Source organism: Anastrepha ludens, chromosome 4, assembly GCF_028408465.1.
Source record: "Anastrepha ludens isolate Willacy chromosome 4, idAnaLude1.1, whole genome shotgun sequence".
Taxonomy (NCBI): Eukaryota; Metazoa; Arthropoda; class Insecta; order Diptera; family Tephritidae; genus Anastrepha; species Anastrepha ludens.
This window is the reverse complement of record NC_071500.1, coordinates 5748928-5773019: the sequence shown is the minus strand read 5'-3', so window position 1 is coordinate 5773019 and position 24092 is coordinate 5748928. Positions and strand designations below refer to the sequence as shown.

The 24092-nt window shown below is 36.8% G+C and overlaps 1 protein-coding gene across 2 annotated transcripts in view; it reads right to left on the bottom strand.

Moving 5' to 3' along the window:
• Positions 1-24092, bottom strand: part of LOC128861047 (proton-coupled amino acid transporter-like protein CG1139) — a 107158-nt gene that overhangs the window by 62387 nt on the left and 20679 nt on the right. The window contains exon 1 of one of the 2 annotated variants that reach the window (XM_054098931.1): positions 22111-22307. The exons of the other annotated variant lie outside the window; for it this stretch is intronic. Coding sequence (XP_053954906.1) covers positions 22111-22128 — 18 coding nt within the window. The 5' untranslated portion in view covers positions 22129-22307. Of the gene's footprint in view, positions 1-22110; positions 22308-24092 lie in introns of those variants that run through there. 2 annotated transcript variants of the gene reach the window in all.

Below are 24092 nucleotides of genomic sequence, written 5' to 3'. Positions count from 1 at the left end.
CAAATCAAATATTAATTGCTTGTTATTTGCCTGCTGTTACTTATAAACAAAAAAATTGTCATCAAGCGATCAGAAAAGAAACCCTGAGTATTCAACCCGGCGGAGAAAATATAAATGAATATTTAAATATTTTGCCGCCGTAAAAATAACCGACTGCAATAAATCCGTCCCCCGCAATTCTGTGCAATTTCAAGCTATCAAATGTGTTCTAATTTTACCAGCGAGTACCCCTCAACACGTTCGCTGCAATTCTGTTCAAGGGGTGACTGTCAAGAAAACACCAACTGCGAATGTAGAGAGGAGAAGCAAAGAGAAAAAGTCACAGTTCTGCATACATTTCGGCGCCAGCATATTTACCTGCAGGGATGCTATGTTAAATATATACGTCAGAGCCACAAGCAACAGATAATCTTCGGTGCGCGCGTCTTCGCAGATCATTCGGAACGTCTGGCAGCAAGCAGTTAAGCAAGAAACTGGAGTACCATTCTTTATCGGTTAATCGACCGACTTCTGTAAAATACGGCTGAGGTAGTAGTAGTGGTAGTGTCCTATAATATTTTATGCTCATGAACTTGAGTCGGTACTAGGACTAAGTGGATGACCTAATATTACTTTGCAACCTAAAAGCTGCCGATTTATTTGATAGCTGTGGGTACTTAATTTAGTACTCCATCAAAAAATACAATATATAAAAGCGCATGTTCAATATTTTATTTTTATCATTTTTTTATGTATAGATAATTTTTCAATAGCGAACTATTTAAGAAATATACTTATATACATATGTATATGTATGTGTGTGTGGAATACATTTAAATGTATGTATGTATGTTCATATGTACTCGCGTAAGTCGTAGAGTTATTAAAATAAAAATTTCGTTAACAGTCAATTGCACATGTCAAGCACCGACATTTCTCATTTCTCTCAATTTGCGAAGTCATTATGCCGTTACGATTGTATGGCACTGCGCAGCTTTGACTATTTTATTTTTTCGTTGATGACGATATGACAAAAAGTGGAATTCTCCCAACCCACCACAGCCGTTGTCATTTTTAAATATTCTAAATTTATTGCTTGATTACTATAAATTGATCATCGTCGTATTGGAAATAAACTGAAACGCTCGGAATGCGTATGACGCGTGCGGCAGAAACAAAAACAAAAACAAAAAAGTGGGTGCCATTCGGCCATTTGGCAATTTTCAACGCTACCAACTGACAATTTTGATGCGCAAAAGGCATATTGCGCTAATTCGTTGTTGTTGCTTTTGCTGCTGACAAAGTTGAAACCAATTTATGCATTGTTTGCAATTTCTCGCTACTTTTTTTAGCTTCATTTCTTATTGTTAAATTAATATGCGCCGTAATATGAACTGCAAAAATTCCAAAAAGTTACTGTGTTTGTGTCTGAGGCAAAGAGTTGCCAAGTTTCGTAACAAAATCGATTTGCAAATGAACTATCTTGTAGCATATATGTGTGTATGTATGTATGTCCATCAAAATGAAACTTAAAAGTTTGAATATAATTGGAATTTAACCTTTCGCCCTCATAACACAACAATGATTGAAGTTCTTAATATTTAAATTATATTTTTGATAATTTTTGGATTTTGTTTATACTCGTACAATATGAAAACTAATAGAAATTTCAATATTACAATATTTTTGCGACTCGTTACACAAATTAACAACTAATTCAAGTTTTTTTTACCCAAGAAGCAAACCATACAATTCCGTAATAAAATTCAATCAGTACTCCACGTTTAACAAGTGCAGGGTGTCAAGTCTCCATCTCTCTAGAATGTCTCTCTCAATATCTGTAGAATTGTGAGAAAATTGATCAGCACCAACAACGCTGCGAAACCAGTAGCGACATACAATCCAGCTGTTGTTGCCGATCGCACAGTCTATAGCAGCAGCATGGGCGTGGACAAAAACACTTTGAAGCTGGTATCATAACGCATAACAGAGCATACAGCGATGACCTTGAAGAACTTGGTTGCCGTCCTGGAGGCTGTCGGCTCTGGCGTTGATAAAGTGGTCAAAAATACAATAAATGTAAAGGATCTGAATGATTTTGGTGCGGGCAACGAGTTCTATAAGTGTTACTAATCACTTATTACTCTGCATTACACCTCAACTACGGAATTACTTAACGACTTCTCAATTATTCTCTCTAAGTATGCGTTCACAATAAAATTTCCTTTAACGAGACGGTCGTGTGTTTTATTCCTTGGAGACTCTATTTCCCTAATAAAAGGAAAGTCTTCTGCAAAGATATCCCCACACGTGCCTGTACTCAAGCGGCCCAACTGCCTTTGCATGCCTTGGTAGAGATTGAGAGCAACGCTTTAGCCGTTCATGTGGTGACTTATTTGAAATTAAAGCGCAAAAATATAAAATAAAAAATTAAGCACTGAGTTCAAAAACCACATCATTTTTCCTGTCAAGATATCGTCAAATATTGGATTTGGATTAGAAAAAAAATATATATCTCAAAAAAGCGTATAATATCGATCAAAACAAGTAATATACATATAAAATTGAATTTAATTAAATGTGTGCCTTTGCGCTCACATCAATTTTTTGTTAAAATTAATTGTTTGCAAGATATTTACAAAGTTAAATTTTTTTTTTTTCGAAATATGAAACTTATCGATTTATATTGTAAGGTATTGGATGGTCTTGTTCTCGGGTTGCTTTGGCTGTAAACCAATGTTATCCCGCATAACCATAAATCAAACTGGCTGCGGTGGTCAAAAACCAGGCATCCATCAAAAAATTAATTATTCTAAAAATATTTATTTTAAATCAGTAACTAACATATGCGGCACTAGTCTGGTGGCCCGCAACAGAAAAGAAATACAACCAAATCAAGCTGAACAAGATACAAAGAACAGCGTGCATTTTAACTACAGGAGCGCTTAGCACCAGCCCTACTGAAGAGCTCAACGTGCTAACTCATCTGCTACAATTAAATTTACATATAAAAACAATCGCCGTCTGCAGCGCGGCGAGACACAGAGTCATAGGAAGCTGGACAACAAGGTCGAACGGTCACAGCAAGATCCTGATACAGGGATCCCCGATGCTCAAAAACAGATCAGACTACACAGTCCCCGACCTTAACTTCAAGAAAGCCTTTACGGTACGTTTTCCACCGAGAGCCGAATGGAACGAAGGGAAAGTGATTGGAAGATACGATATCGAAATCTATACCGATGGTTCTAAGATGAACTGTACGCAATACGTGAAACACATCATCTTTTCGTCGATATGCATTCGACAGTACGAAAAGTAGTTGCCTATATGCCGTGATGTCTGAAATTATGATAGTATCGTTACGAAACTAATATAGCTTTGCAGAATATCGTTGCTTAATACTTACAGCGCCGTCAGAATTGAGAAAGACCTCTCTAAGCCGTTTGATACCGAACGAGGTTTAAGACAGGGAGACTCACTGACTTGTGACTTCTTAACCTGATGTTGGAAAGATCGTGCGAGCCGCTTTACTATTTTTTATAAATATCCAGCGTCTTCATTGGCTGGGTCTGAAAGTGTGGTACCAGCTGGTGGTAGCAGTGAAAGAGGAAGGCCTCCTCTGCGTTCGAAAGATCAGATGGAGAAGAGTTTGGCTTCACTTGATGTGCCCAACTGGCGCCGGTTAGCTCGAAAAAAAACGACTGGCACGGTTTGTTAAACTCGATCAAAATGACTTGAACAATTATCGCGCCAATTAAGAAGAAGAAGAAAAGTAGAAAGACATACATAATTAATTTTTATTTCCTCTTTTTAATATCAATTTTTCAAAATTACCGTCAATGAGGTTTCGCCTTGTCGATCGATTGACAATTTTTTGTTTTTATAATAGCAAAGCGATGCGAACACCCCTTACAAAGTCATTCAAGTACAAAATTATTTCGCTTGCTACTGAGTCTAACATTGCTTTTCGTCTAAGAAGAAAGTTATTTACAGAAACGTCCTGAACTAGTTTCTTTTCATCGAAAATCTGGGAGCTCCTCGTCGAATTCGAGAAATTATTTATTATCACCAAATTGCTTTCTTCTTATACTGGTTGCCGTTTAAACTCCAGCGCATTTTCTTTGACTTTATCTCAGGCATCATCTAGAGTGTATGACTCAACACTTTTCAGCAAGGCTTTGGAAAATTTTAATTTGAATTTTATTATTTTTCAAACATTTGCAATAACTTTGATTGCATTTGAAGTTTTCGGAATCTAAACGTTCCCTTTTTATTTTGATGGGCAATAAAGCGGGTACAAAATAATTAAAGCACACATTTTGTTCCCTTTGAGGGAAGTCGATAGCTTCTGCGATAGGTTGCATATTCTTCAATTACTCATTAAAAGTATACCTTTCCAGCTTGAAGCATAACATAGTTCACCTAATCTGTTTTTGAGAGTGCCAAAAAAATTACTCTGCTTTTGGCACCAAGAAGTCGTGACTCATTTTGCTAGATTGGTTTAAAGGCATCTTTTAATTACACCGCCTATACACCAAGAAGCATTTTCACCAACAAAGTATTGGATAACTAATAACGGATATAAAATATAAACGCAAATTCATTTAGTTAATTATTGAGTTTCATTGAAAATATGGTGATAGTGAAAAAAATCTGCACTACAAGTGCGTGAATCTGCACTAAAAGTTTTGTGATAATTCAATTTTTTTGAATTGACTAAATTTTCAGTGATAATGGCTTTTGCAATTTAATTAGCCAGTGGCAGCGCAATTTAGTGATAGTGCAAAGATGTCCAACTCTGTTAAATAGCAAATGTAAGCAATGAGGTGGTACACACCCACACTTGTATGGCAAACATATACGCGCATGCGAGTAGCAAAGCGAATCTGTACAAGTTGGTGTTGTTTTACCTGCTGATTGATGCCTGATGATAGAAGTGAGATTATTTGAATTTTCTTTACCCTTCTTCCTTCAAGAGAGAATAGCAGAATTTTACAAAAGCCCACTAAATTGTTGTATTTGTGGAATCTGTACCACCTTGCATAGATGCACCTTGGTACATACCTACATGAGGTCCGCATATAAACAGAGTTTTTGTTTTAATGCTTCAATATTTGATAAGTGAGACAAAATTACACTCACTAGTGGTGAGCAACAAATAATATTGCTGTATTTTTTATCTCTTTCAGTGGCTCATTTTTAAAACGCTTGTTGACTTCTCCCAACCACCAACCAATTCATAAACAGTTTGTAATTGCCGAGACTATTTACAGGTTCAATGTCAATGGCATATCATTGAAGAGAAAGATGTGCTCAATTTCATGGTATTTCTATTGTCTTTATTGATTTCACTAGTCTGAGCACATAAATATGTGTATATGTGTGAGTACGTAAATTAAATTCTTTACATAATTTATTACAACGTTGCTTGATTAAAACTAGAAAAGTTTAGATTTCACCTGAATGGCAATTGATTACACAAAAAGTGCGTTATAGTTGGTATTCAATGAAAGTCGCGCGCATTTATATTTATTTGCACATATATATTAGAAAATTCTTTGAACAAATTTTTTAAACTAAATTACAATAGCAAATAATGTAAACATGGGCTGAAAAACTTTAAATATTAATTAGTAGTAATAAATATAAATTAGCTAGTCACTTTATTTTCAGCCATCACTGGACTTTTTCCAGCAAATTCAATTTTAACTATTTTCTTTGTGTGACGATGTCAATTGGATATGGCGATTGGCATTTTGAAGGCAGTTAATGAAAAGGATTTGGATAGTTATTATTATTATTATTATTTATTCTTCTTTATTATTATTTTTATACTCTCTTTTACAGCTATTCTTAATTATATTACAATTTTAACTTAAATATTTTTACCTTATACAGATAGGACCGTGTGATTAATAAGTTTTTAATATAGTCTGCGTAATCTTCTCTGCATATATTCATATTATGCTCATTCTTTATATTCTCTATATAAAGCTGTTAAATAGCTGAAATCCCTTTTAAAAGAGCGAAATTTGTGCCGCTGTGGTGCTCTTGAATTTTATTCTGATTTTATTCTGAAGTCATTAGGATTTCTAAGGTGGTATTTTGGTGCATCCTTTACATTTTCAACTTTATCTGTTATATAAGGCCGCGCATTAGCATTCTTGATTTCGAAGGTCATAATTAAAGTATTATAATGCATTTTTTGTTTTATGTTTTCCCATTGCAGCATTTCATGAATTATTCTGACAGTTGTTGCATTTTACAATAATATGCATCTCATGCCTTTATTTTGCAGTTTTTAGAATATATTTAATTAGGTTATAGCAAGTAATAAATGTTAATAACTGTTCCCGCCTCTCCTTCATAGTTTATCATCGCCGCACCTGTACTCCCAATTATCGAATATGCATTCACGCTCTCTCATCCCTGCTTGTATATTTCTGCCAAAAAAAAACTCCTCATAAAAACCATGTGCCATTCGGCAGCGGCATAAAACTGTAGATCCCTCCATTTATGTAACAAAAACAAGACGCGTACCACATATTGAGAGGGAGCTCGGCCAATCAACGAACAAGAGAAGTAAGCGCACATTGTACAATATTACTTTGAATGGAAAAACTGTGTAATAGTGATTGCTTAAACATTGATTGTATTAAGTTAACGTTCATTTTTAAAATCACTCTCGACTATTTTCGATGTGTTAAAAAACTACAAAAAAAATGTCGGCCAATTGTTTCAAACGCGCAACAAGTTTTAACGCCTCATCGCACCATGTTATGGCCTCACTTGCATACTTTTCTGAATGACTTAACACGTTCCCTGTCCGCTGAGCCACATATGGTTCAGTAAACGTGCGCCTGATAAGCACTGATACGTTCCTGAGCCATATGTGCGTCAGGGGGTATATGAACCACATGTGTTTCATGAACGTGCAGAAGCAAAAATGTCCCTCTACGCTCATGGACCATATGTGTTTCAGGTAGAAATACCCTACATCCGTTTTTTGTTTTTTAATTATTATTATTACTAAAGCTATCCTATGACTACAAAAAAACAAATTATTCAAAAACCCCTGTTGGACTTGTCGGTCAATTTTGCATTTTTGTATTGGGACAGGGAACGGGTTAAGTCGCCTTCAAATTTCTACATTATCTTCAATTTGGAGAAAATCGGCTAAATCATTCGTGAAATCGAGTACATCCTAAAACTTAACGTAGATTGTCCGTGGGGTTCATATTCGGGATCAATGTCGGGGATACTCTAATTAGTTCCTGAAAATCTTGCTTGTTTTAAAAGTTAGCTTCTATAAAAATTAAAAAATATTGGATTATCATCTCAATCAAGTTGTTGGCTTACTGCCATTGTATCTGTAGGCAAAAAATATATTTAAATACGGGAGTTATGCTAAATTAAAACAAGAGAATTATGCGTTTCTAGGCCTGCATTTTTCTTGCTTGCTCGAGATTTATTTGAAATGTCCCCGTTTATATTAGATTTTTGGATGAAAATGGAATGGAAAATTGAAAAGCATATAGTTCGCGCCCTGTCATTAGAGCGTCCGGCTATTGAGATGATATTTGTGTGGAAAAATAATGAAAAATCTGTGTGCACGAAGTTTGTCCAGCTGACCGGTTATAAGGGCTGTCCGTACTGAAGACTTTTCCATCATCTACAATACTCACCCAATTATATAGATGGCCGTTTTTATTAACATCCAATAGAATGAGCAAGAAAATTTACAAATTATTTCTAGGCAAGGTTCTAAAGAGTGAAGAAGGATAACCTTTCTCATGAGGGCATCATCCTAACTCTTCACTATCGTTTGCTGTTTAGTATTTTTGTTTTTGTGTTTTTTGTTAATCAAGAAATACATGATTTCTTATAGAATTAAGATATATTAATTAATTTTTTTTTAAATACAGTTCATTCAGTGACATTTTGAAAGTTTGTTTAGAAGACGAAAAATCAAAACCCAAAAAATTTGAAATTTTATTAAATTTTTTCAATACTCTATGTATCGGAGTGTAAAAGGCTTCAACCGTCCTAACCCACTATAGAAAGTTTAAATTAGTACTCTGCAGTTTTTATGGTGGAATGTGTAAACAAATGCACTCTAAAATGAGGGGAAGTCAATTACACCTCTGATGAGATAAAAAATAAAGGCGAGTGAAAGGATACTCCTTCTATTTTGTAAAGACTTCAAATTTATTAAGGCACATCTTAATAAAGGATGGAATCGGATAAACAAAATGAAGGAATCTGAGTGCGTAGCGAAGAAACTTTTTTTTGAATTTGGTCAAGTCTATTAATGTAACAAAGATGATGGCGCCGTCATATAAAAGCAACATATTCCAACTTAGATCGCGCAGGTGAGGTAAATAATAACTTTAGCGTGTACATATGAATCAGTATGGATTTGTAGCAAAGATAGTGGAATAGAGTGTAGTTATAATTAGCGGGACACAGAAAACAAAAACAATGTGTACAGGCAATTAGAATTAGATACAATTCAGTATTTTATATTTATAGCAGCCAACATTTCCTTACCTATTTTTAAGTGAGTTTAACATTTTCTATTACCTCGTCTAAGAATCCTGGGAGCTTAATTTAATACACCGTTAAATCGATCAAACATCGTGCTTGTAATTTAATTTGTTAACTAAGATGATGAAAAGAAAATTAAATATTTGATGCATAACTCAACCATCTAAGCAACCGCATGAAGAAAGTAATCGCAGCACTACAGAGTCATTTCACACAGTAAGCAAAGGACAGCGAAATAATCACTCACACATATTACATACTCGTATTTGCATGCACATCCACGAGCCTACACAGAAACTCAGATCAACCTCTTTCACTCCTGCCAACAAACGTCCAAACTTACGTGTGCAATTCCATGAAATGTATTCACTCAATGCATATCCGCTTCCGCACTACGGTGACTAGCAAACCTTTGGCTAAAATTCACCTCACTTGTAGATTGCTCAGTTTAACGTTTGCGCCTGAAAGTGTGCTACGATAATTTGCCATTGTTAGCATTTGGGTAGGCACCCAATGGATGTATATATGTATGTATGTATGCGTTTACCGCAAGCTTTCAAAGCGATATGCTTTGATTCATAGGTTAATTACCAAGTTGGAATAGAATGTGGGGCGACAGCTTTTATTTCTTGCTCAGTTTTCATTCATAAATTCGGTTTGTTTATAGATTTGTCAAGAGCGCCAGAGAGTAATTGAATTGTGAATGAATAGGATTTTGTTTAGTGCAGCAAATGATGATGGACGCTTAGTGGGAAATGCTAAATACTACGAAATGAGTGATGTTCGAATCTTTTTTATGTACCGTTTTATTTTATTTTATTTTATTTATTTTATTTTATTTTATTTTATTTTATTTTATTTTATTTTATTTTATTTTATTTTATTTTATTTTATTTTATTTTATTTTATTTTATTTTATTTTATTTTATTTTATTTTATTTTATTTTGATTTATTTTATTTTATTTTATAAATATGTAGAAGTCAGGGCATGGGTCGACAATGCCGATTGATTACAGGCATGTAGCGAAATTTCCATACATCCACACCGAGAGATTATTAAAAAAATTTTATTGAGTTAGCTTAGGGTAGATGATTGACCCTTGAAGGAAAAGGACTCACTTTAACGATGTCTAGTAATCCGTTCATTGTGAAAACATTGAAACAAAAGCGGAGAAACAAGAGGATTAGGAACTACGGATGAAAAACGAGGCACGCGGAACACAAAGTCTTCTTATGTGGCGCTTCTTCCGTTATTTCTGTATTGCGCTCGTTGTAGCAAAGAATACTAAATTTTTTTGTTTTGCATAGAAGAAAGCACAACCATCCATTTTATTTAAGCAGAACCAGAACGAACTATGTGCACAAATTCCAATTGCTTATTACCTTCTTAAATGATTTGACTGTCGAAATTGAAATTTTCTTCTCAACTAAATTCTTTATTATATAATATATACTTAGCCCTACCATAAGTTCTCTTACAAGTTAAGTTCATTATGAATATGAAATTATAATACTTTTTTTAATGAAATAATAATCATGTTTACATTAAACAAAAAAATTCAATTTTCATTCGAAACGATCATCGTTTGCTTTTACAGCCTTCAAACAATTAGGCCATTCAGCTATTGCAGCAGGCACGCTTCCCATGGATATTGGCGTCGCTGCTCGAACCAAAAAGCGCTTGAAACTCTCCAAATTTCTGTGAAGTCTTCGACAGGTCATGTTCTACAATTCTGACCACAAACTGTAGCCCCATAGATTCAGATATGGGCTTACAGATAGCCAATCTTCTGCGGCTATGAACCGAGGAATATTGTTTTTAGCCACTGCTGGGTGGTTTTTGCCTTATGGGCTGGAGCGTAATCTACACTCTCCATTGAAGCGAGTACTGCTCAACCACTTCACAATGCATTCTAACACATTCTCCTGGTACACTTTTGCCTCGGTCTTAACCCCTCTTTTGCAGAAATGAAGAGATATAACGCATTTACAAAAAACTCCCCACCAAACCATTACGAAGGCTAAATGGTGGCCACGCTGAATGAACCCTTGGAACAACGTTTTTTGCGTCTTTAGAAGTTTTAGCATTGATCTTGACATTTTGCTTATTAAGAACTTCTTCAACAATAAAAATTTTCTCATCTGTGAAAAGAATATTTTCATGGCCGTTGCGTTGACCGCGTGCCACCGACGAACCTGCCTACATCTGTCGAATCCAATTTTCTTCAAGCGCGTTATAAGTGGAGCAAGTGAAGACTTTCATGAGGAGATCGTCTCTAATTGGTCTTGACATGAATCTGATCGAAACATTCATTTCCCTGGACAAGATTTTCTGCTTTCTAAGGGGATTTCTGCGAATTCTTTCTCGAACGGCTTTTATGGCTAAACTGGTTCGAACCACGTTTCGAACAAAGGATTGATCTTGCGGTAAACAAACATTCTCGGAATATTAAGTTTTTTTAGGAATTCGTAAATAATTTCACTTGCCCTTTTACCACACTTTTGTAGTGCAAACACTGCAATGCGGTTTTTCTTAGCTCCCCACTCCATTGTTAACCAACGAAATTTGCCACGAAACTGAGTATAATTTATAAGTAAAGAAAGCAAAAATAAAGCAGATATTTTTTATGAGGAGTCTTTTCATGGCAGAAATACACTCGAAGGTTGGGCATTACTAGCTGGGAGGCGACCGCTATTAAAAAAACTTGTTCTATTATTTTGTTGTTTCGTACACGTAAAACCGAAAGGTAGTCACGCACCAATGTGCTCAAGCTACTTCAAACTTGCGCTCTACTATATCAAAATTCAATGGGCTATGAAACTGCATCGCCACACCTCTACCAAAAACAATGTTCAGCGGCGCTTCTGTTTCCTTAGCAGCTCATTGGCTGCCCATATTTATATCTTTGAATAGAAACTGTAAACCAACTCATCTCTCAACAACATCTGTCCTTCTAACAGTTGCCTTCGCTGCTAGTCATCTCAGCATAGAAATAAAACAAAGGTATTTGCGCATTGCATTCTCCATTCCTCACGTACTTTCCATACTCACACTATAAAAACTCTCTCTATCACCCACACCACCTTCTTTGTTTTAGTTACAGTCGCTGCTAGCATAGCTGCAAAAAGTGCAGCTTCAAAACACACAGATATGTTATGCCCTTCTCCTCATCTTTTTCCATTGCTTTACTTTACGCGAGCATATTTCAGTTAAATAAAGTTGACCTAAATTTAATATATAAACCGAAATTGCCTAGTTTTATTCATATTACCCAAATTAACGGAAAACGCTCCGCTGGCTGCATCACTGATATTCGAAGTTTTTCTAAAAATTCTGATTATAAATATGTAATTTTAATGATAATTTGTTAAAAAAATTTAAATTTAATATAATATATTAAAATTTTTGAAATTTGTATTTATATGGTTTGTAAAAAAATATTAACATTATAAATAAGAGACAAATAAGTTGTCAAAACTGGTCAATAAGTCACTGTACCATAGTAATTTACATGATATCTGCTATCTCCTATATGTAGACGTAGTTAGAGCCTTATCATACAGCTTTAAAAAACAAATTAAGAATCTCAGTTAATTTACAAAGTAGATACCCCACGGCAATACGGCGTTATTTCATTGTCATCCAATTAGATTTCAGGTAATAATGTAAATTCTATTTTTAGCCTTCCTGGCACGGTTGTCTTATTTATTATAATTATTCGCAGCAACTTTGATCTATGTGTCATATCCAACCTTGATTCGCTACAATCTCTGTGTATGTTTGATGCATAGAAATTCTGCCTGCATTTAAAACCTTTATTAGCAAATTGCCTGGATTACAACTGAATTGTTGAAGAAATCACGCCACTACATTAACAATAAAAAATGTGTGACCTTTCATGTCAGGTAAGGAAATTTCTAAATCACCAGCCTTTTCGAATTCCCACACTCTACGGCATCCAGTGCATTTCTCTAGACCTTGAAGGCTAAACAAATAATAGTAGAATTGTCCAACGCCTACATAAATCTAACAAAGGCATTTATACTCGTATTGCACTTGATTCCTAAATTATCACAATATGCTGCCACTAAGCATTACAATTACAACGTTTTTTTAGATGCAGCAACTGTGATGTAATACATTTGTAGTCGTGCAATTGAGCTCTAGAATATATGCAAAACTATGGGCGAGACTGACGCAAGCAGGGTCGGGAGGGTGGCAGCACCAGTTGCACTTGAAACTCCCACACACGCAATTATGCAGCACAATGACTTACTCACACTTGCGTATGTAGGTGTGTGAATACTTACCCTTCAGGGAAAACTACCAGTTGTGAACTAAAATGATACCAGTTCACTTTTCAGCTCAACCAGTTCATGTTCCACTTTTTTTTTTTGCTAGCGAGTGGAATTTTTGTCCTACGAAATTTCAATCAGGCGGTCATGCATCAGCAAAATATCAGTTAAAATACCAGTTAATACTGTCCAAAAAAATTCTAGTCGCATATGTTCCCTAACCAATCAGCTTTAAGCCAGTTAAAATGAAAAAAATGCATCGCTTTCCATTCCATCATTTTAAAATATTCCATTTCATAAGTTCCCTGAAAAGTGTATACAGAACTTTTTTATTCTTAAAATGAAGTGAAACTTCTTTCAGGTACAGTAACTGATTAAGCATTCAAAAATTGCTTCAAACTTACAGCATATTTACACTGACGGCTCAAAGATGAACAATGGAACTGGGTGGGGTGTGTACTCGGAAAGATTATCCTTAAATATCACCCTTAAATTCGCAAACCCGTGTAGCGTCTTCCAAGCTGAGATCTACGCAATAGACAAAGCAGCAAAGACGATAAGGCCAATGGACTTAGTTAGCTCTGACAAAACTTACCATTTCTGATGATCGTCAAACAGCGAATTAAAGCACTGACCTCAGCGCTCATCAATTCAAGAAGTGTTAAAGCATGCAGGAGGTCGCTCTCGATTATCCAACAACACAACACTCCACACTTTGTTGGGTTTCCGGTTACGCCCGGCCAGTGGAGGAAAATGAAATCCGGGATGAGTGAGCAATGAAAGGTTCTGAGCCTGAGCTTCAGCGAGTGCATAAGCATTCCTCTAAATGAACTGTACACTGCGTAATCGCGGAAACTAATAGAAGGTGGTATCTGACTACTAACTGCAGAGTCTCCACAGCGCTTTGGCCAAAACTAAATCTTAAAAGAACAAAATGTCTGCTTGGATTCGACAGATCAAATACCAGCGCCCTCACAGGTGTTATAACGGATCGCTGTACTATTGTAGAATGGGTATACCTTGCAAAGACTTTTGCAGGAGTTTTGGCGATGAAGAAGAAATTGAGTCGCTACAACACCTCCTCTGTTAATGACCTGCACTACAAAGAAGCCGTGTCAAATATCTTAGCGATTATCTCTTTGAAGGGCTGGAAATTTGCCAAATATCTCACTGGAGGGACTATTTAGTTAATTTCTTCAGAAGATCTAAGTGGTTTAAGCTACTTAGTTAGGGAATGGAAAACAAATGCAGGTCCTGTCTTAGACAAGCAACCTGGCTAACCTAATCTAACCTACACCATAAGTAAATCCTAAAAATACAGGGTGGCGCACGAATCGTGCTACAAAAACAAAACGTAATAACTTTTTTTCTGTGTGAGTAATCGGCTTTTTTTATTTTTATTTTGCAGATTAGTATTTAGATTTACAAAAAATGGAGGCTTGGGATACCGAAAAGAGGATTTGGATAGTGCAGCGGTACCATGCTTTGCAGTCCATCATTTCCGTCCAAAGGGAATTTAGGCGGGAGTTTGGCGGCACTCCCCCGAGCAGATGGACCATTATGAGGCTGGTGAACATGTTTGCTGAATCTGGAAGCATCGCACGCAGACCGTACCATCGAGATCCCCATGTTCGGGTCGAAGCCACAATCGCGGCTGTAGCATCGTCAATTCAGGCAAATCCAAGAGTTTCGACTAGTAACTTGTCGGCGCAAATTGGAGTTAGCAGACGGTCATTGCAGCGGATAGTTCATGATGACTTAAACTTGTTTCCGTACAAAGTTCAAATCACAAGCAAATTAAACCCTCTGGATTTGCCTATTCGCCTGGAATTTTGCCAAAAAATTATTGAAATGGCCGAAGAAGACAACAACTTCATAAATTGCTTGTTTATGTCTGATGAGGCCCATTTTGATCTAAACGGCAATGTAAACAAGCAAAATTGCCGTATATGGAGTCAATCAAATCCGCAAATACTCCATGAGATGGAACTGCACCCAGAACGAGTCACAGTGTGGTGCGCAGTTTCATCAAGGTGCATTGTCGGGCCATACTTCTTCGAAGAAAACGGTGTAACAGCGACTGTAAATGGGGACCGTTATTTAAACATGTTGAAGGAGTTTTTTTTATCCAGAACTGCGGCGAAGACGTATCCCTTTTAACAGCATTTGGGTCCAGCAAGATGGAGCAACTGCACATATAGCCAGACCGGTTATGGAGGAGCTCCAACGAAAATTTAGAAATAAATTGATATCCAGAAATTCCACTTTCCGCTGGCCCCCAAGGTCACCTGACCTCACTGTACCAGATTTTTTTTATGGGGTTATCTCAAACAAGAGGTGTATAAAGCAAAACCAAGTAATTTGACTGAATTGAAGCAGTCCATCACAACAATAATTGAGGCGATCCCGACTTCAACCCTTCAGTGCGCAATGAACAATTTTCTCATCAGGTGTCGCATATGCGTGAATGAGCATGGAGGTCATTTACGTTCTATTATTTTCAAAACTAATTAGTTACATAAAATAAAATTGAATTATCTATACAATAAAAAAACAAAAAATTAAATACATTGATTAGAAAAAAAGTTATTACGTTTTGTTTTTGTAGCACGATTCGTGCGCCACCCTGTATTAAAATAAAAATTACAGAAATAAAATTTAAGGCATTCACGGCCACCATAGCTGAATGGGTTCGGAAAGGCACAGGTTCGAAAACCCGGGCACGAAACAATACTTCCTAAAAAAATCTGTTTTTAATGTCGGTCGCGCCTCGGCAGGCAATGGCAAATCTCCGAGTGTATTTCTGCCTCATAAAAAACCATCTGCCGTTCGGAGTCGGCTTGAACCTGTAGGCGCCTCCATTTGTGGAACAACATGAAGACGCACACCACAAATAGAAGGAGGAGCTCGGTCAAACGTCCAAGATGGGTGTAAGCGCTAAGTATATGTATTATATTATATTACATTATTAAATTTATGAATATAAAATAAAATTATTTATTATAAATTCCAGAGCCCCGACTTTGGGCACATAGTGCAGAGAATAAAATTAGTGGCAGTTAAATTTCGGATGTTCCCATGCTATTTTCCATGACTTTTTCCTGCTGGGTAGTTAGTTTTACCATATTTCATAGGAAATAAATATGCATGTGTGTGTGCAAATCAGTATGACACCAGACAAATAGGCGGGAATTAACACGATTTTGGGTGCGATGTGCGTGGAATTTAGATTAGTCGAATAATACTTTTTACTCATAACTGAAAATCCGACACAAAAACGTGAACAATTTTGTCAATTAGGCCTTACTCACTCAGTCACTTATTAACATATTTACACTTTATTTTGTTAACTACTTTTCGAGGAACAGCAAAAAATTCATTAACAATAAAAAATAATAAAAATGTAAAACATTTCCCCTGAATTAAAAACCGCAAATAAAAACAATATACAATATTTTTTTTTAACTTAGTGTATCCTTGGCGCATGCGGACGTGTGTAAGCGAAATGCGCAAATCAGTCAATGATTGATTGCCATAAACACTGGAAAGTCACAGCTGCTGGCGTGCATATGTTTGTATGTGTGTGCCTATGTAAATAAGTAAGAGCACTCACGTCTTTTCCACGTATGTGTGTGTGTGTGTATTTAACGTGCGAATCAATTAAACACACATTTCACGTTCTTATTTGAAAGCGTTGTTGTACTTCGGTAATTCCCAAACACGGCTGTGACGTAGAGGCCATTCAAATTTAATGCAATAAACTTTGTTTATCAGTTGTAATTCGCAAAATGTGTGTGGGGCCAGTGATTTAAAATTCAATTAATTGTGAAAAGTGATTTTCAAATTGTTTATTATTTTTTAATACAAATACAGTGAAACCTCGACTGGCAGACGCCTCTCAAAATTGGATGAAAGTCGAAAAAGAGTGGAAGAACCAAGTTTTGTGTTGCATATTTGGAGTATTTTTTCCTTCAATAATTGGGAAATTTAATCAAAACTAATACTATTGTTGTTGTCTCCTAATATATTATTAGCATTACAGTTACGTGTTGCGAATTTTTAATGCTGCTTTTTAATGAAGTTCTCTTAAGACTGGTATGAGTTTTTCGGATTGGAAGCGATGCATTCCTATGTGTCGAGTGGTACCGCAGGATTTACTCAGGTCGCACTTTCATTGTGAACGGAGTGCAGAGTTTACTAACGAGTAATTTTTCAATTCCAACACAATCTCAGTTCTCTCGTAATCAAACGGCTGTCATGACACCGATCACATCCGTTAATTCTTTCAAAATCGGTGAGAGCCGGTAAACGGTTGGATCTTGGCCACAACTTCTGAATTGTTTTCACTATGTCGGTGTACAACAGAAACTTGGCGTATGAAAAGCAAGAACTGAAGTCATTAACGAACAATACGAAAAGGAGCGGAAAATCGCCGCATATACGACGACCGCTTTCTAAGTCCATAGATGCCTCCAAATTCAAAAAGCGTAAAGTGGTGCACAAATACATCGGATACCTCCAATTACAAGCCTTCGGTCAAGCACAATAGACCACATCGGAGGTCGCAGTAAATTAAGGGCGGCCGTAGCCGACTACCATTCGGAATTAAGAAAGAACGTAGGTTCGAGTCTCGGTGAAAACCCAAAACTAAGAAAAAGTTGTTTCTAACAGCGGTCGCCCCTCAGCCATGAAGAGATCCTCATAAAAAATATCTGCCGTTATGAGTCGGCTGGAAACTGTAGACTCCTCCATTTGTGCAACACTATCAAGACGCACGCCACAAATAGGAGGCAGCATTATTTTAATATTCCAAGAAACCATACAAGGGTTGCATTTTGTCGTATAATTTTATTTTTCATTTTCAATTAAATTACATCATAATTAATTTGGAAATTCTACTTTTTTCTAGCTTTCATTTTTATTTTTAGTTTTATTTGCTTTTTATTGTAGCTTTTGTTTTTGTTTATTTCTGTTAACCATTTACGAATGTTGTCAATGAGATCAGCTTGTTCTGCTTCAACTATTTTTTGTTTATTGTTTTTTGTTACTGCCATTACTCATAACGGACACTCGAATTTTATTATAGTAAAAAAAAGAATAGACGCGAGAAAATCCGATGCAAATACAAACAAACAAATCGCAGTAATCAGGAAGAAATAAAAAATAATGAGCGAAATGAAGTGAAAAAGAAAGGAGTAAATTTCTAGCTCAATGTTCATATGTATGTATGTACAAGGTAGCGCAAAATTAATCATCCAATTTTTTAGTAACTCTTTTACTATTGTCAATTAAAAAAATATTTTCAGTGATGGAAGTCTTTATTTTGACCTTTACTCGCACCATAGCTGGTCTGTTTGTATTTCGCAGCTGTCCAGTTCACAAGTGACAAAAATGAGTACGACACCATCTGCAAAAATATAAATTTTTCGATAGGGTGATTAATTTTGTGCCACCCTCTATAAAAAAAATACCCTGCACACACAGAAAAATTACGGGACTAGAGAAGGAAGTCTTCCGAAAAAGTAAAGTGAGATATCGAGTATTCAGTTGTTTGTTTCCTGGTTCTTTGTTCATCGAATGTTGGCCGAAGCGAATGTCGTATTCTGTAGTTGTGCATGTTAGGCCGCCTGCTATGAGTAGCTAATCCAGGCCTATCTCTGTCCCTTATACTGATGTGCCATGACCCAGTTCCCAGCACCCAGATTGACATTATGCTATTGCAGAAGCTTGTAAAAGAGTGCAAGAAAATCGAAGTATGCATTCAGGAAAGGCCTTGAACAACTTAATGACCTTGAACTCGGCTTGATTTTCTATAATAGAGATGAATACAGATTCATCAAGCTTTCCAACTTTTCTGGCAGATCTATGGAATCAATTTCATTAATTACTCCTTTTCCACTGTCACAAAATATTAACTGAAGAGAATTATAGAGCGATTTAAATATTATATTACGCTTCAAAAATTCAAAATCAGATTCAAAGAAAATTTGATACATTCATCAGTACCATTAACGGCCAAGGTGAAAAGTCGGAGCTGGTGAACAAAAACAATTTGTGCTGCTTATAGACCAAAAGCAACAAACGAAGTACGCAAAACCGATACATGACAATTTGCAAAACGGTTTTTCTTGTGAGAGGGCTGTCAAAATGTGCATATTTATACATATATACATACAAATACATAAATTAACAAAACTTCAAGAATTAAGATTTAAACTAAATTTTCAAACATTGAACATCAGAAATAATGAACCTATTTTTAAATATATAAGATAAAAAGAAGGTAACAATAACAAATTTGTAAAACAACAAATAAATTAAAACAGATAAAAAAATAAATAATTGGCGCGTACACTTCGGTTAAGTGTTTGGCCGAGCTTCTCAATCCACTTGTGGTATGCCTCTTGATGTTGTTCCATAAATGGAGTCACCCTACAGTTTTATGCCGCCTCCGAAAGACAGATAATTTTTATGAGGAGGTTTTTCATGGCAGAAATACACTCGGAGGTTTTCCATTGCGTGCCGAGGGGCGATCGCTTATCATTTTGGTGTTTCGTGCACGGAGATTCAATTCTACGCACTCTCGAATAGCAGTCACGCACCCACCTATTCGGATACGTGGGCCGCCAAAGCCAAAGATAGACAAAGATAAATTTTAAATTTTCATAGCTTTAACATATTTTTCATTGCTACAATTTTTCATAGCTAAAATTTTCCAGAGCTAAAATTTGTCTAAAATATCACAAATTAAGGAGAGCGCATTTCAATTCTCTCTTTCTTCTGACATGGGAAGTTGAAAACTCTATCTCTATCAATACACATTGTGTTCTCGTTCTACTCAGTGTTGTTTTTGACTGTAGACTAAAAACTAAACAATTGCAGGTATCGAAAATAATATGACACTTGCCTAATTTCAGAAAAGAGAGTTTGATAGCATTGACACAATAGTGAGCTATGCCAGTTTTATGAGATATAACTAAACGCACTAGCGGTAAAGCTTATTCTATAACTGTGTTGTTGCTTTGACATGCAAATTGTTCTTCATAGTGAGCAAAGAAGAAGAACCTTCTGTGGCCCGATGGATATACACAGCACTTATTAGACCAATCATCACTTACGCTTCTGTGGTATGGTGGCGACGGAGCATGGTTAAGTCCACAATCCGGGAGCTATACAGGCTATAAAGAAGTGTATGTTTATGCATCACGGGTGCCATGAGTACAACCTCTGGTGATGCCCTAAATGCTATGCTTGATTTGCTCCCCCTGGACTTGAAGATACAACAGGAAGCAATAAAAGCAATGTGTAGACTCCATAAATATGGTTTCTGGCACGAAGACGTAACTTCGGGACACAGAGAAGCCTTTAGGTTGCTATCTGAGCAGTATCCTCTGTTTCTGGCACCTAAAGACGACCTGATACCCACAGTTTCATTTAGAAGGAAATTTAATGTCAGATTTCCATTGCGTGAACAATGGAGCAATCCAGAATGCATGCAGGGAGGTTTGACGGATATTTTCTTTACCGATGGGTCCAATAATGAGAAAGGATGTGGAGCCGGATGGTACTTAAACGTTAGTAATAAGTATCACTATGCTATGGGGGAAATGGCAACTGTTTTCCAAACAGAAGTTTTTGCCATCCTGAAAGTAGGCGAATGGATAATGGAGAGGAGATGGAGCGGGAAACAGATTGGAGTTTTCGGTGCCAGTCAGGCTGCACTGAAGGCCCTGGAAAACGCGAAGCAAACCTCAAAGATTGTTCAAGAATGTAAGAAGAAGCTCAATTCTGTCGCAAGACGAAACAGGCTTGTACTTATATGGGTTCCAGGACACTCCGGTGTTCAAGGAAACGAAATCGCCGACGAATTGACCAACCGTGGATCAGCGGTGCCCCTACAGGGGCCAGAGCGAATAATCGGGATCAGTTCCGCAGGAATCATGAACTATATCAGCGATTATGTAGGCAATCTGCATAAAGAGCGATGGTTTGGTCTAGAAGGCTGCAGAACTACAAAGTGTTTTGTGACAAATCCGAACAGAAAACTGTCAAACTTTCTACTAAAACTTAGAAGAAAAGACATTCGGTTGATGGTCGGTATCATTACAGGACACAACCCATGGGGTCAGCATATGACCACCATTGGAATTATTGAGGACCCGGTGTGCCTGTCATGCTTGGAGGAGGCGGATAGCACTGAGCACTTCCCCTGTGAGTGTCCTGCCTTTGCTAGAGTACGGCTACGAGTTTTAGGTTCCGATGTCATGAGAATGAGTAATATTCGTTCTCTAAAATTGGAGAATATTTACAGATTTGCCAAAAAATCTGGAAAATTCTCACAGGACTAACTATCTCTATCTCGGTCACTATTCTTTCCTATCTCTTTCTCTGATACTTTTCTCCTTCCCTCCTTGATTATCCACCCCTTTTCCAGAGCTTTTAATACAATGGGATTTTCAGCCTGAGTGTTTTAGGAGCCCTCAAATCTCCTGGTGCTCCTTGGCTCGACCTTTTCAAATTTCAAATTTCAGCAAAGAAGAGGCGAATAGAAGGCGCCTAATACAATGTATTAGCTTAAATTATCAACCTTGCACTAACCTCGCCATTGCGTCTATCAGCTGAGGGATTGACAGTACACAAATGAGCATCTCTCACTTCTTGTCTCTATGTAAGTATATTATGTCATATATATATTTTGAAGACTCAACAGAAAAATGCGGGGAACTATTTACTATGTTAGTTTAATCGAAATAAGGCGAAAAAGTTTGAAAACTTTTTACTTCACTTAATATAATACATATGCACATACAGGTGGCACAAAACTAACCACCTTATGGGAAGATTTACACCTTTTTGACTCTTGTGAACTGGATAGCTGCAGTATACACGCGTAAAGTTCAAAATAATAATTCTCATCACTCAAAATATTTTTTTTATTTAGTGAAAAAAGTTATTTAAAAACAAAATTGAATGATTGATTTCGCGCCACGGTGCCTGCATTATAAATGTTATCAAGGCGACAGGCAACTAAACGCCCACCGTAAACTGCATACACAAATACGGCAGTAATGAGCCGCACAAATGTTTACGAATGAGGCTTCACACAATTGGCGTTAAGAATTCAACAAACTTCATTGTTTACACACTTTTTCATCTTGCATTTTGTTGAGTTTGCTTTGAGTCAATACCGCTCTCGTTGCCACAATACCGCGATTGCCATTAATCTGAGAAAGCTGGTTGATTTTTTGCCCCCACAACAATAGCAAATATTCAAAAGTACTCACCTCTTTCTCCTCAGCCATTGCAAATGCGGCTTTTTATGAAATTCGTACTAAAATCACTTCAAAAAATAAAAATAAAAAATCACTTTATAAAATATTTCGAAAATACGCTTCAAATAATTCTCATGCCACCATCACTGCAGATATAGAAATTCTTTAATTTTGCAAAGTGACAGCACTTCTCAGGTACCTTCGACGGCAACCTGACAGACGCGACTGATTTCGGCCGAGGTGCGCGACCCGACAAGAACACTTTGAGTGGTGGCACTAAATTTGTTTATATTCACGGACGTGCCAATTTATTTAAATTATGCGCAGAGATTTGTATGACAATCGTAAATGAAATGCGATATCTGCTGGCATGCGAAGGTGTTATCAGTCAGCAGCCAGATAAGTTAAACCTAATCCCAATTAGCCACTACAAGTTCAGGCTTCAAACGGCTAACTCTTCTCCGAAATGCGAAAAATTCTAAAATATGACAAGCAGTTAATTAAAAATATCGCATAGGTCAGTCAGATAAAGAAATGCTGGGTGATTAGGCCTCAGGACTCTTAAAAGCACATTGCATCGCGTAGACCTTTGAATTCCGCGAAGTGCTGCAGAAGGTCAATATTTATTAATTTAATTAAAAATAATTTCAATGAAATAATTTACAAATGTGCAGTTGCATACACACATACACAGATGGATTGATGCACACACACATAGATGGGCTGATAGTGCGCGCGCTTTGCATAGCGGGGAAGTATGATTTAGCGTATGTGTGTGTGTGTTGGACACCCGCTGAGCTTGAAATTAGTCGAAAATACTGAAATTGCATTATTTGCAACTCTGATTGTGGTTAGTTTCTGGCTGTATCAAAGCATGTACGGAACTGGTCCATTTAAAACTACTCATACCAGTGCCATTTGAAACCGCCAAGTTTGAGCTCTCCCTTACTCCTGTACTTAAAAAGATACCAAATCAAAGGCATTGGTGAAAATTTATAGAAGTCTAGGCTAGATTTTTTCATAAAGGCAAAGTATTTCTTACATATTTTATTTATGAGCCTGATAAAAAAATCTATTGTGAACCAATAATAAAAAATTACAAAAAATTAAGAGCAGAACAAAAATATAAATTTGCTGTTACCCCCCTCTGCTACGCGCATTATAGAAATTGCTGCCTTGGTGAAATTTGATATCAATGTTATGCCGGGCACCATTTCATTAAGATTTATTTGACATCAAGCAGTTAAAATTGCATTGCCTTAGGACAAACTTTTTTTAAAGTTAACAAGCCCCGGTGCGACAGGTACCAGAAGGGCCAGAATATATGCTTAATTAAGACTTGAGCAAAAATGACTCACTTCGTCTTCCTGATTGGCGCGATAACCGCTTAAGCGATTTTAGTCGAGTTTAACAAAGTGTGCCAGTTGTTGCTTTCTCGCGCTAACCAGCGCCAGTGAGAAACACCAAGTGAATCCAAGATCTTCTCCACCTGATCTTTCCCACGTAGAGGCGGTCTTCCTCTTCCTCTGCTACCATCAACTGTTACCCCATCGAATACTTTCAGAGCCGGAGCGTTTGTATCCACTCGGACGACGTGGCCCAGCCAACGAAGCCACTGAATTTTTATTTGCTACAATATGTCTATCTCGTCGTAAAGCTCATACATCTCATTGTTCCATCGCCTGCAACACTCTCCGTCGCCACCGTGCAGAGGTCCAAAAATCTTCCGCAGAATCTTTCTCTCAAACTCTCGAAAGAATGCCTCATCGGATGTTGCCATCGTCCAAGCTTCTCCGCCATACGATAGGACGGGCATGATGAGAGCCTCAGAGAGTGTTAGTTTTGTTCGTCGAGAGACGATTTTATCACTCAATTGCCTACTTAGTCCCAAGTAGCACTAGTTGGCAAGAGAGATTCTCCGTTGTTAGAGTTAATAAATCCCACTTGCGATAAGCTAGGGTATATTCAGAAACGCATTATAAATGCGCAGTAAT